This window comes from Nyctibius grandis, chromosome 5, assembly GCF_013368605.1.
Source record: "Nyctibius grandis isolate bNycGra1 chromosome 5, bNycGra1.pri, whole genome shotgun sequence".
NCBI classification, from domain to species: Eukaryota; Metazoa; Chordata; class Aves; order Nyctibiiformes; family Nyctibiidae; genus Nyctibius; species Nyctibius grandis.
Window position 1 is genome coordinate 32,439,176 of NC_090662.1, and position 17,261 is coordinate 32,456,436.

Below are 17,261 nucleotides of genomic sequence, written 5' to 3' on the forward strand. Positions count from 1 at the left end.
CCTTTAACCTTCATCTTATGGTGATTCTGACAAGAAATACTTGAGGCTCTACCATCTCCCCTGTAAAGAAATTCCAAGCCAGTTTTCTTGTGATAATATAATGCCATTTGCATTTAAGTGTTTGTTCCATGTGAAGAAAAAAACCCCAAGTTTCCACACTTGAGGGCATTTCTGACAAAAGCCTTAAGTGCAAGAGCTCATTTAATTCATGAGCTCTGAGAAGGTTTGTGAAAATCTTGCAAAGGTTGTTTTTCTCTCATTCTTTTTTACTGAGCTAAAACCCAGAATTTAAAGCTGAGGAAAAGAGGCAGAGTTTGGAGTTTCCTTTGAAAATTCAAAGTAATCACAATCAAGTCTTTAACAAGGCCAATGAGAATTGAATCTACCTTTCCTTTTTTTCTCTCTGTTCCCAGACTGTAATTTGTGGGATTTACTACACAGATTTTACTGTGGCCAAATTGCACAAGATTTATACAATTATTTTTCCCAGATCACATTAAATCAATAAATCATTTTTTTGCTAATAACAATGTGGAAATCTACTGGATTTATCCTTGCAGGGGTAATTCAGACACTTTAAATGCTACCGTAAATGGGAACACCTGTATGCTGTCAGAATACTTTTAACACCCTTAGGCAAGCTTTTTTTGGACAGATACCGTATTTTATCACCTTTCTTAAAATACAAACAGTGCTGAATAGCATTCTGTCCAAGTTTGTTTTTCTATCAGCTTCCTGAGCAGTTGCTAAACATTTTCTTCTTAATATGATCTAGGATCCTCTGCTGCCAGTAGATAGAAGCTGAATGGAAATGCTTTCCCCTTCCCGCAGAAGCTCAAATACAAATAAGCGGTCTGTAAGAGTAGTGAACGGTTGCCTTTTGTCATAACTAAATGCGGAAATCAGTAATGCAGTGTAAAAGCTGTTTTAAGGTAAAATGACAGCTCTAACAAAAATCTGGAATGCTTATTCAGCAATTTGTCAATTTTCTGTATTCTCTTTCATTTGAATGGTAACAATAATCTGTGGTCAACTATGGTACAAATTAATTGTGAGAAATTTCCTGTTCTTGCAAAAGAAATAAAAGCAGATCTGTTTGCTGTACCACACAGAGTTTTGCAGTAATATTTTCAAAACTGGAATAAATAGAGAATAAAAGCTAATGCAGGAGGTTTTAATTACTACTAGGGAGGTAATAATTCAAATTTTTTCTGAGGGGACAAAGCTACGCTATGTACCTAACTAAAGAAAATGTGCCAGTCCTTCAGAGACTGGATAATCATTTTCGTTGTTGTGTTTTGGCTCCTAATATTCTTGAAATGGAAAATTTATAGTTATGAAGTTTTGGATAGATTCTAGGTCTCATAGATGGTGTAATGGTCATATCAACCACAGTCAGATGCAGTGTATGGTGGCATGTTGCAGTTTTGCTTTTTCTGTGCACTGCTGTTCCAGCAGGAATGCTCTTGTTTTTTCTAAAGCTGATAATTTTATTGTCTAGTGCATGAAATGTGATGAGAAAGAACTGATGTTGACATACAGAGTGGAATAAATTAAAACTAAAGGATATTACCTTTGTTATATGACAGAAAAGGTATTCATGTTTCCACAGGAGAAATGTTAATGAATTAACTTTCTATCTCTGTATTCGAAAAGAATCTCTGTGCATTCTTTTGATTGCATTCCTTTTGCTTGAGTGTCTTCTCTATCTCTCCCAGACTGACTGCTGACCAAATTCTTTGGAAGCCTTCTCCACCTTGACCCTGTCTCATTACTGTCTGGTGATTAAACCTTCCTTTCTAGGAGCAGTGACGTTTCCTCTCCACCCCTTCATTTCTTCTCCATAGAGACAGCTTTAATTGTAGATTAACTTGTAAATTGATTTCAGTGGCTTTCCGGCCATTATGGTATCCAAAATTCTGGTTACATTTTGGTGAGGAAGGTGGTGTCTTTCAACTCGTTGGTTCCTCTTCATTCTGGTTTGTTTTGCAGTGTGTCTGAGAGAGTCCCTCTTCACTTCAACTGAATATGCAGCCTTCTGAAAATCTGAATTGTTCTATGACGTATTAGTATGTTTTAAATTATGTTAGTTAACTCTAATTGATAGCGGGTAACTTGATTTATAGTAAGGATACAAACTTTAGTCCCTTGTAAAATGTGAATTATTTAATCTTTTTAAAGTGCCTCTTCCCCATGACTTTTATTTCAGATGCATGGTTCCTCAGTCATGGTGGGTGTCTAGTTTCTTTGGCAAGTGTATTGTATTTTTATAGACCTGTAAATATGGGATCTCTTTCAGTCTCATTCGCAAGGTCCCATCTGGGTCACCAAAACTGTCACCAAAATCAGGAATAAAACTCCTTAACACCAATGTAGCGTTAAGAAGCAGGCACACCTTTATTGCAGCGCTGGGCAGCAGGGAGGGTAGCCCCTCGAAAGCCATGCGCGCCACGTCAGTAGTTCATTTCATATTTATATGGTAAGTTAATTACATATTCACCATGTATCCAAGGACGCCTATACATATTCATAACCTATCCCGAAAAAGGTAGTCTTTATTATAATGAGTTCCGGGAATTCATTTCTATAGTCCCCGCCTTTAACTCCTCGCGGTTGCGCACGCGCAGTTTCCTCTGGTGGTTGTGGGCTGGGGTCTGTGAGATGAAGGTTGTATGTCTTCTTTGCTGTGCACTTTTCACCTTTCCTTCTTGCGCAGGCGTGGTAGTATCTTGGCTCTCTAACATGTTGTAACTTGTTTGTCCAGTAAGTAACTCCATTGTATTCAACTAGTGTCCATGACGGTCTCTAACAACACAAAAGTCCAAGAACTTACCTAGTGGGGTTCCTATGGCTACCTACTTCAAACCTAACAGTGCCTATGGTTACTTGTTTCAAACTTAACAACCCTATAGCTAGGTTATAGACTCTAATATAAAATACAAACTTATCATTTTGTGATTAAATTTTTATTTGATTTTAAATATTGGTAACACTGTGGCTTGTAACTGGCCACAGGCTTTGTGTTTAGCTGACAACACAGTCCTCATTACCTGTCTGGCTTTGGCTGTCTGGACTTGTCTTAGCCTGCCTGGAGATTTGTTCTGACTTGTAAAAGCATTTATCTAATGGCAAAATAATAGATTATATCTACTTTAGTTTAGCTCTTGCTTAGCTTTGTACAGTTGTGTGGTGTAACCCATTTTGGTATGTACGCTTTGTATTTAATAGATAGTTATAATATGTAGTTACTCTGTGTAGTTAGCTATCTATAACCCTAGGCTAAAATGGAACATAGAAGAATGTGACCATATGTGACCATAACATGTGACCATAACCGAGGCCTTGAAAGTACTGGTGTGGGATGATACTAGAGGTCCCAGACCTATGAACAGCTCACCAGTGGCCAATTACTGGTCATCAAATAATGTGACCTTGAGAGCAGAATAAAACCAGTTTTAGGGGATACAAAGAGAACAAAGAACAGATATGTGGCATATAAAAAACATATCATATATGATGAATTAAGATGTAATGTGGACTTGCAGACCATTGAAGAAAGAACAAAGTGTAAAGCATATTAACAAACAAATTAAAAAAAATTAACAAATTAGTCCAAGAAGAGGCTAGAGGGAGGAGGAAGAAACAGGGAACATCCTACTCCTCCTGGCAAAGGACTTGGGATGCTAATAACTCAGTCACCATATGCCACCTTCCCAGGTTGAAACCATTGACCTTAAGACCCCAGAGGGGCAGTGGAAGGGTGAGCAGGGCGGAGATACCAGAAAGTTTGTGTGTATATGTCACTTTAACAGTATTTTTTTTGAGTGTGTTAGTATCATTGTGACTGAACTAATAACAACTCTTTGATTAGACTGTTATAACTTTCATTAGGACTAGAAATAAGTTCCTGTCTTTTCATATACAGTGTGTTCCTTTTACCCATCACAAGTTCCTGAATGTAACAAATCAGTGGGAATTCAGGCAATCTATTCTGTAACTTGGGTATCACACCTCGGTAACAGTATGCGTCTTCTGATTTTAGGTCCTTAATGCGGGGGGGGGGGGGGGTCTACTTTCCTTGCAAAATTAGTGGAACTTTGAGAAAGCAATCAGAATACTTAACTGGGGATCGCCTTCTTTTCATTGATTATATAAAGTGCTTATGCTTCTAACTTCAGCATTTTTAGCAGATTTATCCGATCTTCTGCTTCCCTTCTTGTCAATTCCCTTTTCATTTGGCAGCTGCATCCGCAGTGGCAAGACTGTTAACTTGAAACATTGGGTTTCGGAGGTTCTTCAGATTTCCTTCCTTGTGCATCTTTGCTCTGTTTCCATTCTGGTTTAGTTTTCACTCTTGCCTATTGTATTGGACTGTTTACATCATATAACATTTTTAAGTAACTTTACTGTCTTTAATCCAATGTTCTTCATTATTTTGAAGAGTTGGGGGATGCATACCATTTATATTCCAAAGATGTATTTAAACTATAGGTAAAATGACTAAGCCATGTTTTAAGTGTGTTCACTGAGAGATTTTCTTGATGCTTTTTGGACGTAAAAAGATGGCTCTTCATTTTCTAACAGTGAATGCTGTGAAATACAGAGCTTTAATACCTTTCTTGCCTTGCATAAGCAAGTACTTCAAGTCCTTGACAGGCAGGTAATTTCTCAAGTGAAAACTATTTTGCCATTGATGAGGTTTTTTGACACTTACCTCATTTTTGAGCTAAATAAAATTCTTCAAGGAAATCTGTGAAATTCGTACACAAAGAAAACTGTAGCACTAATTGGATTTGAGGTCTTCAACTTTTTGTTTAGAAAACACAATAACTTCACTCAACACCAGGCGGTGTACAATATTTGATGGTTGTGGTTGGTGTGATCTGGAGCAATGGCAAATGTTTTTTTAGGTTTCCAAGGAAACAGTGCAAAAGGATCATATGGTGGTATGAATATACATATGTATGTATAACAATTTCTTAAAATATAAAAGAAACAAGATTGGAGGTGGGCTAAATATCTATATTTGTAAGGAGCTATACCCAGCCTCGCTCTTCCCATCCAGCAATGAAAAACTTTTCACTTGCTCTAACAGAGTCTGAATTTTGCCTATATGACTTCTTACCAACCTCCTGTACCATCAGCTGGTCACAGTGTGGTTTGTTTTCTCATCTACACCAATAATAATTGTCACTACTTCCTAAAAGTTGTAAACTGGATAACCACAGAACAAATTCCCATTGATTTCTATGGCATTAAATACAGTCCTTAAAATAGAATAGGTTTCACTGAATGTTTTTCCTTGTAAGATTTGTTTATGTACTCAGTTGGAGATGTGTAGGTGAGCTGTTTTTCATAAGAGAATGGAAGTCTGGTCAGAGTATCATGTTCTATGGAGTTGCCAAAATAATAAAATGTAAGTGTAGGTAAGAGGTAAAAGGTAAAAGATAAAAATTGTCATGCTAATTAAATCTCTGATCTCTTTAGTGCAGTAGCCTGGACTGGCAGTACTTAGGACAGATTTTTCAAGCTCTGATTTAAGAACCATTAAACTTGAAGTAAATTTATTCGTTTAAATAGTAACATGGTTGTAGGGGAAATTTCTTCCAAGGCCCAAAGGACTGATGACCTTGTTCAGTCTCTGTGTACATGTTATTTACTTAAGCTTAATCTAAAGTTAATTATGACTCTTCCGAGTTCTCTGTTTAGCTCCAGTTGTTCAGTGTATATGAAGAGCTTGCTCTTACCTTCTCCTTGATCTGTATGTTGACATATGATACGCTGTAATAATGTTGAAGGTCAGGGAAGATTAATCTTTACAAACTGTATCCTGACACTTGCCCCAGTGATTATATTTGAGATAACCAAACACATGCCTGTTGTTTATGTTATTCTCAGCTGTAATCTTAGAATTAGAGAATGGTTTGGGTTGGAAGGGACCTTTAAAGATCATGTAGTCCAACCCCCAATAATGAAGTATACTGTTTGCAATTTATTTGTATACTGCAGATATAGTAGATAAAGTTATTCTTCCTTGGTACTAGAGGTATAAATATTGGAAAATGGTTATATGGACACCCTTGCATTTTGCATGTGTAGTTTCAGTCATTGTGGTATTACTGTGCCTAAGTAAAAAATATTGATTATGCTATATTGGTTTATTAGAGTTTCTTTCTTCAGATTTTGGATTAATAACTTGTATAACTTTGTAAAAGGCTAAGTGATGCATTGTAATGAGACTTCCACGTTTCTCCCATAGATACGGACCATTGTGTTTGCACCTTTTATTGCATATCAATGAGGGCAGCATTGAGTTGAAGGAAGTGAAAAATTGAAATGGTAGCAAATATTACTGATTGACATTTCTCTAAATTGATATTTTTCTAATGTTTTTTTCAGTTAAGGCCTCAGTCCATCCCTATTGAGATAATTTTGATCTGATGTGTAATCATAGTTCAGTTACACATAGTAATAATTTGCTAATGCTTTTTCATGGGTAGTTGTTTTCAAGTCTTTATTGATTTCTGGATGTTGGTACACTTCCCAAATATATAAAAAATTTAAGGTGGGTTGGCTTGGTTGACCATAAGCCAGCAGTGTGCCCTTGTGGCTAGGAAGGCCAATGGTATCCTGGAGTGCACTAGGAAGAGTGTGGCCAGCAGGTCGAGAGACGTTATCCTCCCCCGCTACACTGCCCTAGTGAGGCCGCACCTGGAGTCCTGTGTCCAGTTCTGGGCCCTCCAGTTCAAGAAAGACAAGGAACTACTGGAGAGAGTCCAGTGGATGGCTACAAAGATGATCAGAGGACTGGAGCATCACTCTTATAAGGAAAGGCTGAGAGAGCTGGGTCTGTTTAGTCTGGAGAAGAGAAGACTGAGAGGGGAACTTATCAATACTGACAAATACCTTAGGGGCAGGTGTCAAGAGGATGGGGCCAGACTCTTCTCAGTGGTGCCCAGTGACAGGACAAGGGGCAACGGGCACAAACTGAAACACAGGAAGTTCCATCTGAATATGAGGAAAACTTCCTTACTTTGAGGGTGACAGAGCACTGGAACAGGCTGCCCAGGGAGGTTGTGGAGTCTCCTTATCTTGGAGATATTCAAAACCCATCTGGACGCGACCCTGTGCAACCTGCTGTAGGTGAACCTGCTTTAGCAGGGGGTTGGACTAGATGATCTCCAGAGGTCCCTTCCAACCCTAACCATTCTGTGATTCTGTATTATTGAATTGCCTCTGAATTTTCTGAGTTCTCAGGAAAGCATACATACTTGCAAGTATATATAAATTTTAAGAAGTAGCGATGACCATAATCTGTTTGAATGTCTTATTTTTCCTTGTTTTTCTCTTCATTTTCAGGTCTGGCAGTTTCTCTTCAGTTGCTTCATGGAGACATAGAACAAATTAGGAGAGAGTATACATCCATGTTTACCCATGGAGTATCCATAACGAGGAAACTAGGTTTTTCCAATATAATCATGCCTGGTAAGTTGAAAAGAAAAAAACTGAATAAGCAGCAGAAGAAAGAACTAATGAGAAATTACTTCGTTTTCAGCTGCTTTCCAAAGAAATATTGTATTCTAAAACTTCTGAAACTTTTCCAGAGACTTCTATGTTATTTTTTTCCAGATAGTTAAAAGAAAACTGTGTCCCAGTGGCCCCATTGCATTATACATTGTATAATTACTATGTCAATGTCAAAAGGGCATACAGCCATAGCAACCTTTTTTTGAGAGATGGAACCCCACTTTTTAGAAGTGAAGATGACTGAATGCAAGACTGCTGAGCTTTATGCAGAGAAAGAGATAACCAGCAGAACATCATGTTCTTGGGAGCTAGCAGCTTTCTAAATAAGGATTTACAGAATTTCACTGACACTGTACAGCTGCTGTTTTCACCAAGTTTGTGTCTCAAACACTGGAAATGAAGATACTGGAAATGGATAATAGGGGTGTACAGACTTTATTTTGATTATATTGTGTGACAAAATATGCAAATACTTAAACAGATTGTAAGGAAGGTAGAAAGAATTTGTCAATATGAATGTGAAGAAGCAAATACAGGAAGAAGATTGCAGTAATATCTGTAGTTCTGTCCCTGAAACGAAATTTTTAAAAAGTTTAATAGGTTGCTGGAAATTATAAGGTAAATGTCTCTTTAAAGGAAAAGCATACTTGCAAGCAGACTAGTTTGGCACAATTATAATGTTGTGTTGTTACTGAGATATGTTGCAGGGAGGAGCTCACATTTTAATTTCAGCTGAGTCCACACACAATACCTTGACTCTCTCAAATGTAAATCACCCTCATGACTTGCAGATTTCTAATAGAGACTACCTTCTTCTTATAAAGATCTGTCTTTGCATTCCTGTGTACCTAAATCAGAAGTAAACTAAGGTTCTGAGGCAAGAAAAAATAAGCTTCAGTACTTCACTAATCAAGGAGGTCTTAAATAGGCATTTGAAACTCAGTAAAACTCTTCAGCTATGGGCATTTATTTCTCCTGAACTTGACAACTGAGAATTCACTCTTGTATTCTTACTGCCAATTAAACATCTGTCCTTCTACATCCTTGATCAGTACTGCTAATCACATAAAACATGCATGGAACACAAGCTAATAAAACAGTTTTATCATTATTATGAAAATACTCTGCTGCTGTCACTGCAATATTTAGAACAATAAAATGTATGAGTCAGGTGACATTTAATTTAAAGATAGATTATATATGTATTTTTAATGGAAGCATTCAGTAGAAATCTTACGGCTTATTAACTAGGGTTTATTTGTTGTATTACTGTTGGATTTGTAATTTGAATCAAATGAGTATTGTAGATAATATGGCTGATAACAGTGGAAGCAATTTTACTGAGCACACGATAACTCCCATTAAGAAACCTTTCTCCATTTATCTATGATTTAGTGACCTTCTGCTCTGTGTTATCAAATTTTCTAAGTTCTGTAAATAGCTCTCGTATCCCCTCACTTTCCAGTTGTGAAATAATGTGATGTTCTAAACTGCGGAAAGCATGTTACAGCAGAGTACTGTGTCGTCAGCTGCTGGATGAGTTTCTCAACTCAGTTTCAAAGAATTGCGCAGGCTCAGTTTATCCCTTTTTTAGTTAAATAATATATGAGTTCTGGTCTGCTGCTTTCTCAGTCCAAATGTATGCATACCTCAGTTTAGAAAATGTTTACCGGTATAGAATAGATTTCTCCTACAGAGAAATAATCATCTCACTCTTGCAATGATGAGTTCCAAGGGCAAGCCAGAGCAGTATGCCCTAGGCACCAAAACGCCCACAGGAACGTAGCCTTCGAAATGCTTTCTTCTTTCAAAGCTCCCCTTTTCATTTTGTTTCTCTTCTAGTGCTGTTTTTCAGAGGTAAATTAGAGAACTTCATCTTCAGGACAACAGAAAGGGCTTCTTCAAATACATTGCAGGTAAAGCCAACACTAGAGGCAATGTAGGCCCACTGATGAATGAGGTGGGGGCCCTGGAGACAGAGGATAAAAAGAAGGCGGAGTTACTAAATGCCTTCTTTGCCTCTGTCTATACTGCTGGAGGCTGTCCTGAGGAGCCCCGGACCCCTGAGGCCCCAGAAGAAGTCAGGATAGAGGAGGAATCTGTCTTGGTTGATGAGGGCTGGGTCAGGGACCAATTAAGCAATCTGGACGTCCATAAATCCATGGGCCCTGATGGGATGCACCCGCGGGTGCTGAGGGAGCTGGCGGAAGTCATTGCTAGGCCACTCTCCATCATCTTTGCTAAGTCGTGGGCAACGGGAGAGGTGCCTGAGGACTGGAGGAAAGCAAATGTCACTCCAGTCTTCAAAAAGGGCAAGAAGGAGGACCCGGGTAACTATAGACCGGTCAGCCTCACCTCCATCCCCGGAAAGGGGATGGAACAACTTGTCCTTGGTGCAGTCTCTAGGCACATCAAGGATAGGGGGATCATTAGGGGCAGTCAACAGGGCTTCACCAAGGCGAAGTCATGCTCAACCAACTTGATAGCCTTTTATGAGGACGTAACCCAGTGGATAGATGATGGTAAAGCTGTGGATGTGGTCTATCTCGATTTCAGTAAAGCGTTTGACACGGTCTCCCACAGCATCCTCGAAGCTAAACTGAGGAAGTGTGGTCTGGATGATCGGGTAGTGAGGTGGATTGTGAACTGGCTGAAGGAAAGAAGCCAGAGAGTGGTGGTCAGTGGGACTGAGTCCAGTTGGAGGCCTGTGTCTAGCGGAGTCCTTCAAGGGTCGGTACTGGGACCAGTTCTATTCAATATATTCATTACTGACTTGGATGAGGGAATAGAGTGCACTGTCAGCAAGTTCGCTGATGACACAAAACTGGGAGGAGCGGCTGACGCGCCGGAAGGCTGCGCAGCCATTGAGAGAAACCTAGACAGGCTGGAGAGTTGGGCGGGGAGAAATTTAATGAAATATAACAAGGGCAAGTGTAGAGTCCTGCATCTGGGCAAGAACAACCCCACGTACCAGTACAAGCTGGGGACAGACCTGTTGGAGACCGGCGTAGGGGAAAGGGAACTGGGGGTCCTAGTGGACAACAGGATGACCATGAGCCAGCAGTGTGCCCTTGTGGCCAAGAAGGCCAATGGCATCCTGGGGTGTATTAGAAGGGGTGTGGTTAGCAGGTCAAGAGAGGTTCTCCTCCCCCTCTACTCTGCCCTGGTGAGGCCGCATCTGGAATATTGTGTCCAGTTCTGGGCCCCTCAGTTCAAGAAGGACAGGGAACTGCGGCGGGCGGCAAGGAAGGCACAGACTTTGAGATCGAGGATGCAAGGGCCTGAAGCCGAAAGGCCTAAGGCTTTTTATTGTTATGCTACTACTCTATTTAACTGCTACAATGCAGGAGCCAGACTAGGCAGTTCAAGATAACATCAACATTCACACGCTAAGCACTCATCACCCATCCTGGGAAGAGCCCACAGTGTCCTGGGCTCAAAACATCAACAATCATTCCTGTTTTCAGCTCTGTGTTCAGAACTGACCTTCAACACATGTTTAGTTGTTACATGCCTCAAAGAGCCCTGTGAACTGGTCTCGGCTCCTTTATCTCAGAAGCAAGCAAAAACTATTCTCAGTGCAGTGTTCCCAAGCAAATCTTATGCTCCCCAAGTAAAGCACAGCTCTTTGCAGGCTGAGGGTCTTCCACAGGGAACTGCTAGAGAGAGTCCAGCGCAGAGCCACGAAGATGATTAAGGGAGTGGAACATCTCCCTTATGAGGAGAGGCTGAGGGAGCTGGGTCTCTTTAGCTTAGAGAAGAGGAGACTGAGGGGTGACCTCATTAATGTTTATAAATATGTAAAGGGCAAGTGTCAAGAGGATGGAGCCAGGCTCTTCTCAGTGACATCCCTTGACAGGACAAGGGGCAATGGGTGCAAGCTGGAACACAGGAGGTTCCACTTAAATATGAGGAAAAACTTCTTTACGGTGAGGGTGACTGAACACTGGAACAGGCTGCCCAGAGAGGTTGTGGAGTCTCCTTCTCTGGAGACATTCAAAACCCGCCTGGACGCGTTCCTGTGTGATATGGTCTAGGCAATCCTGCCCCGGCAGGGGGATTGGACTAGATGATCTTTTGAGGTCCCTTCCAATCCCTAACATTCTGTCATTCTGTGATTCTGTGATTTTGCCACTGGAAATGGTCACTAATTAGATGTTATTTTATATTTTTGTTGAAAGTAAGTGTGTTGCTGTGGTTAATTAGCACTTAGGGTTCTGAACCAGACTCTTGAATTATTCAGTAAGAAATACTTCATGCTGTTAAACTACAGTATTTCTTTTATAAATGCCATATTTTAAGTCTTTCTCCTATTCTGGTGTATTTAAACTCTCTCTGACTTTCATTTTTTGTCATATCAATCCTTTTCTCTTTGGAGGTTTTGCCGTTAAAAGTAACTAGGATTAGCATACATGCCAAACCAGAATTTTGTTGATAATAATAATGCATGTTTTTATAGAGGAGTGCTTTTTGTGTCACTGTAGCTTGACATGTTAAGCCACAGACTGCTCTTTCCAGGACCCATGGAATTCTTTAATGAAGAACTCAAAGTGTTTTAGGAAATTAAGTAGATGGCTAGAAAAAAGCATATATGATTCAAAAAGGCTGTGAAATAAGTAACTCACTTTATTCTAACTGAGAAGGACAGGCAGTGAAAGTGTCTTCTTGTGAGTCTAATCAACATGCATTTTCTAGGTTTAACTGAGATTTAAGGGCAGACTCTATGCAACCACTAGTAAACTCCTTTCCAGCATCCTAGTGTGGCAATCTGCAGATGCACAAGTCAGCATTCTCAGAAATCTTTGTACAGCATCGAAGGACAGCTGGACTTACACCCTGAATTTCTGTGTCACCAGTTCCTGAAAGGACAGACAACCACGTCATTACTTAGTACATAAAATTTAGCATTTAATATTTACGAACATACTATACTTTTTGAGCAGTACTTTAAGTTACATTAGCGTACATAATAGGTAATGGAATGTGAAAGCCCTTTTGTATTTTTCTATACCTACTTTTACCAGGCTTTTTGCTGTTTTATGTATTGCACTCTTATGGAATCTGTTTCCAAATTTGACTTAGAGCATCTGTATCAGTGCATAACTTGGGTGCTGCATATGCTCATGTGTTCTAGCATGTGTACATGTACATATTCTTTTGCATCTCTGTGAAAGATACCTAATTCCATAAAGAAGCTTGATCATTAGTGTGTGTTGTTTAGGGTTTTTATAATTGGAATAAACTCTAGCACAACTGTTTGCCTGAATGAGGACTTACTGGAGGAGCCATAGCTCCCCACTAGGACTGCCAGTTGTAGACAGACTCTAAACTATCATGTGGTAAGCATCCATGTAGTTGCACTTCTTCCTTTCTTGTGCTTACCAGAGCAGAACTGCATCTGCTTTACTTTATTTAAGATATACTGTTCTTAATAGTGCTAAGTCTATTACTGGTAGTAGTTGTCTGGACTACTTGGTACATTCAAAGCCAAAATCCATTCAGTGTGACACTAGCACATAAAGTAATCTCATGTCTTTCTGGAGAATCCTTTTTTCACTAAGCAATTCAGTTGGGTCCAACCTTTACTTCCTGGAACTTTACCTACAAACTTACTCTGTGCAGCTTTGTCTATAATATCAAAGAGAATTCTTTAAAACGGCTATAGATAGGATTTTGAAAGTCTGTATCTTACAGAGGGCAGCAGCTCGCCTCCAAATATCTTAGCCCATAAAATGTACTACAATGTATAAACAATTGGCCTGTTGGATGACATCTAACAGATTTTCATGGATGGTGATCAATTAGCTGTAGACAACCTTTTGCAGCTTATGATCCAAACTGGTGGCATTACCACTGCTGAGATCTGACCGCCACTTGCTCTGAGTTAAGATCAGTTTATATTTCTTCCTGTCCATCCAAATTATTAAACTCTTATGATATTAGAAGAGGTTAAAGAATTGATGAGCCAGTACAATAGTATTATGTTGACCATTGTTTTCCTTGTACATAAGCTTAGACTGTCTATAATGTTGGTATCTATAGCTGAGCTAGTCAGTCTTGACTGCAAAGTTCTTGGTTTATAATCCTTCACTCTGAATTTTTTGGTCCTCTTCTACTCCTGTGATATAATTTCACAAATAACATAGTTAAAGACTCTACATGAAGCTACAGTATTAATTCCTATAATGGAATTTTCACACTTAGACTTATTTGTCAAACAATACAAGTCGCATTTTGTTTCTCAATGTTCTGTCTTTTTTTTTACAATTTCTGCTCATTCAGCAGATAGATAGAATGAGCTGCCCAGGATGTTGCAGTGCTTTTAAGTTTCCTACATTAAGCTTTCATATGCTTAATTTAGGAAAAATAACTTAGTTTTTTTACCATCATATCTGCATTGCTTTGCATTTGTCAGCTTTTAACTTCGTTATATGTCCTTTAGCTGTCCAGTTAAATCTCATCAGAATCCTGTCTTTGAACACTACTGAATATACTCATTACTCCTTCATCTGGATTATTAAAATGTCTTTTATTCTTTTCATGTGCAAGCACACACTCTCCAGTCTTTCTTACTTTCTATTTTCAGAAGCTTTTAAGATGAAACTAGAACGAAAATCTTTGTCTTTTTATACAAATGTTCTCACAAAATGCTATCCCTGTGATAACATGCATTTTTCAATAATGTGATTTTGACTGGAAGCATATTCCCTCTTTCAAATCTTAGAATAAGAGTCTGGAGAGCAAAAATGTGAAGAAAGCTATGGAATCTGTTCTCTTCATCATGGGAAGTGTCTGTATCTGTCAGTGAGCTTGGACTTAGTAAAGAGCTGTGATTCCAGGATAAGAAATAGATGTCTGACACACTTGAGCAGTTTTTTCCCATGAGCAGTGGTATGAATTCTTCCAATCTTCTTTATCCTGTATGGAGTATAAACAGCCTAAATTTAACACCTGCTGTTGTTTGCTGTTCTGATTTCCAAGAATCCAGGAATATGTATTTTTAATATTATTTGATTACTGAAAGTAATATTGCCTGGATATATTAGTTACACAAAATATGTTTAAGCAATATTGTGGAGTAAAGACACCCTGAATTTTGACCTTTCACAAAACTGTAGTACTCTATGAGGAGTATCCTCTGTTTTCCAAATCCTATTTTAATACTTTTTTGAAGCTTTGATCCTGTCTACCAAAGGAATTATCATTTCAACAAGTCACTGGAGAAAACAAAGATACTAATACATGACTACTGGTCATGTACATACTGGTTAGACAAGTGCAAGGAACTTCTATATTGTTTTCCATCTCTTTCCCATCTCCTCTGTCTTATTTTCTTGGTTCATTAGGAACTGAAGTAAAAATGAAAGAGAACTGTGGAAAGGGAAGAAAAGCCAGAATTTAATTGGACTTCCCTTGATTTAAAGTCTCTGGAAGTGGAGAACAGGGAAGACAGTCTTCTGCAGTGCATAGTATTTGGAAGAGTAAGCTGTCTTTCTTTTGAGCACAGAATAAGTAGCAGTGATGCATGGGAATTGTATGCAAGGATAGTTATGGCTCGAAAATCTTTCTTCAATAAACCAGGTAAGGAGCACTAGCAAACTAACAAGTGAATACTTTAGCTCTGTAAAAATAAATGTTCTTCAAAATCCCATTGGAAATATTTTCTTTTTATTGTAGCTATACAAAATCAACAGGTGAAAATTTTCTGATAAAAAAGCTTCAAAGTCTTTTATTCCTCACTTGTTCAAAGCAACTCGTTTTACATCTCATTGTTAAAAGGAAGAGCAAAAAAAAAGTCACAGAGCAATTGGGTTTTACATGTTAGATCTACAATCCATTTGAAATCTCAAAGTATTACAGTTTGAGAATCCCTCGTAAAGGGCATTTAATTTGCTTAATCGGCTGTTTTCTGATGAGTGTTTCTTAGGGCTTGTTGAGAGTTTCTGTATTACAGCTGAAAATGCAGATAATGTTCTGTTGAAAAAGGACAGTAGGGTAACTGAGAAAAGGAATCTGTTTACTTACTCCGATAGTAAAAGGGCAGTAGTGTTACCAAAGTCACCAATACTTCCAAAATTCTAACACATGCAGAGATGTTTTAATGTTTGCCTTATATAAACAAGAATATGAGTGATAATATAAAAACTAGCTAGCAATATATAAATAATAGAAAGGGTCTTATTTCTTTCTGCCCATCCCCTGTCATATACTTAAATGCAGACACACACCCCACCCCAAATAATTTTTTGTCAAGTATCACCCACAGAGTCCCAATCTCAGACCTTTTCTTTGTATGTATATATTTAAGCACCAAGTACATTTTCTCATTCTTCAGTCATGTGTGAATATTAATCATAAATAGTAATTATTGTGAGTCTATGCAAAAGCTTCTTGCAAATAGCGAAGTTGTTCTTTGCCACAATAATGGAGAAGTCAAGGTATTGCTATATGGGGAGAAAGCACTGAACAGACACCTGACTGGTGGTTGTCACGGTCTTTAAATCTTACTGGCAGCTTCAAGCATGTGAATGAAATTTGCCCTGTTTCTTAAAAGTGTTGAATACTTTCGCTGATAAGCAGCAAGCCACTCTTCTGGTATCTTCTACCAATGCAAAACAAAAAAGAAATTGTTTCAGTAATGAGATTGGACCACCTACAGTGATGAAATTCTTTGTGAAATGCAGTGTGCCTGTATCTTCCTGAGCTGATCTCCTTAAAGATGCCCTTCGCTCAGATAACATCCTTCTGTACTATGATTTTCACAAGTGATGCCAGATTGCTTCACTTGATTTTTTTAATTGATATTTTTTAATTGAATACAACTCTGGATCATGTGTAAGAAATCAGGAAGGGAAGGCAAGAGACTGGCATGGCTGAGTAAACATGTCCTGGTCAAACTAAAAGGCAAGAAGGAAATGGACAGGCAGTGAAAGCAGGGACAGGTATCCTGTGAGGAGTATAAGGACGCTGCCCGGTTGTGTAGGGGTGGGGTCAGGAAGGCCAAGGCACAGCTGGAGCTGAAGTTGTTGGCAAGGGATGCAAAGAATAATAAGAGAAGCTTCTACAGATATGTCAGCCAGAAAAGGAAGGTCAAAGAAAGCATACTCCCCTCCAACGAGCAAGACTGGCAAACGGGTAACAACGGACAAGGAGAAGGCTGAGGTACTCAACAACTTTTTTGCCTCAGTCTTCACTGGCAGCCTCTCTTCCCACACCTCTTGAGTGGATGGAACGCAAGGCAGGGACTGGGGGAGCAAAGTCCATCCCACTGTAAGAGATCAGGTTCATGACCACCTGAGGAACCTGAATATATGCATAAGTCTAAGGCACCCAACCAGATGCATCCCAGAGTCCTGAGGGAATTGGCTGATGCAGTTGCCAAACCACTCTCCATGATATTCAGAAAGTCGTGGCAGTCAGGTGAAGTCCCTGGTGATTGGAAAACGGGAAATGTTGCACCCATTTTTAAAAAGGGTAGAAAGGAGGACCCTGGGAACTACTGACCTGTCAGCCTCCCCTCTGTGCCTGGGAAGATCATGGGACAGATCCTCCCAGAAGCTATGCTAAGGCACATGGAGGACAGGGAGGTGATTCAAGACAGCCAACATGACTTCACCAGGGGCAAGTCCTGCCTGAGCAACCTAGTGGCCTTCTATGATGGAGTTGACTACATCAGTGGACAAGGGAAAAGCTATGCATGTCATCCATCTGGACTTCTGTAAGGCCTTTGACAC

At 39.3% G+C, this 17,261-nt stretch overlaps 1 protein-coding gene across 1 annotated transcript in view; it reads left to right on the forward strand.

Moving 5' to 3' along the window:
* The window catches only part of DOCK4 (dedicator of cytokinesis 4), a 269,438-nt gene that overhangs the window by 144,259 nt on the left and 107,918 nt on the right, over window positions 1-17,261 (forward strand). Inside the window, exon 13 of the mRNA XM_068400425.1 lies at window positions 7,360-7,485. Coding sequence (XP_068256526.1) covers window positions 7,360-7,485 — 126 coding nt within the window. The remainder of the gene's footprint in view (window positions 1-7,359; window positions 7,486-17,261) is intronic.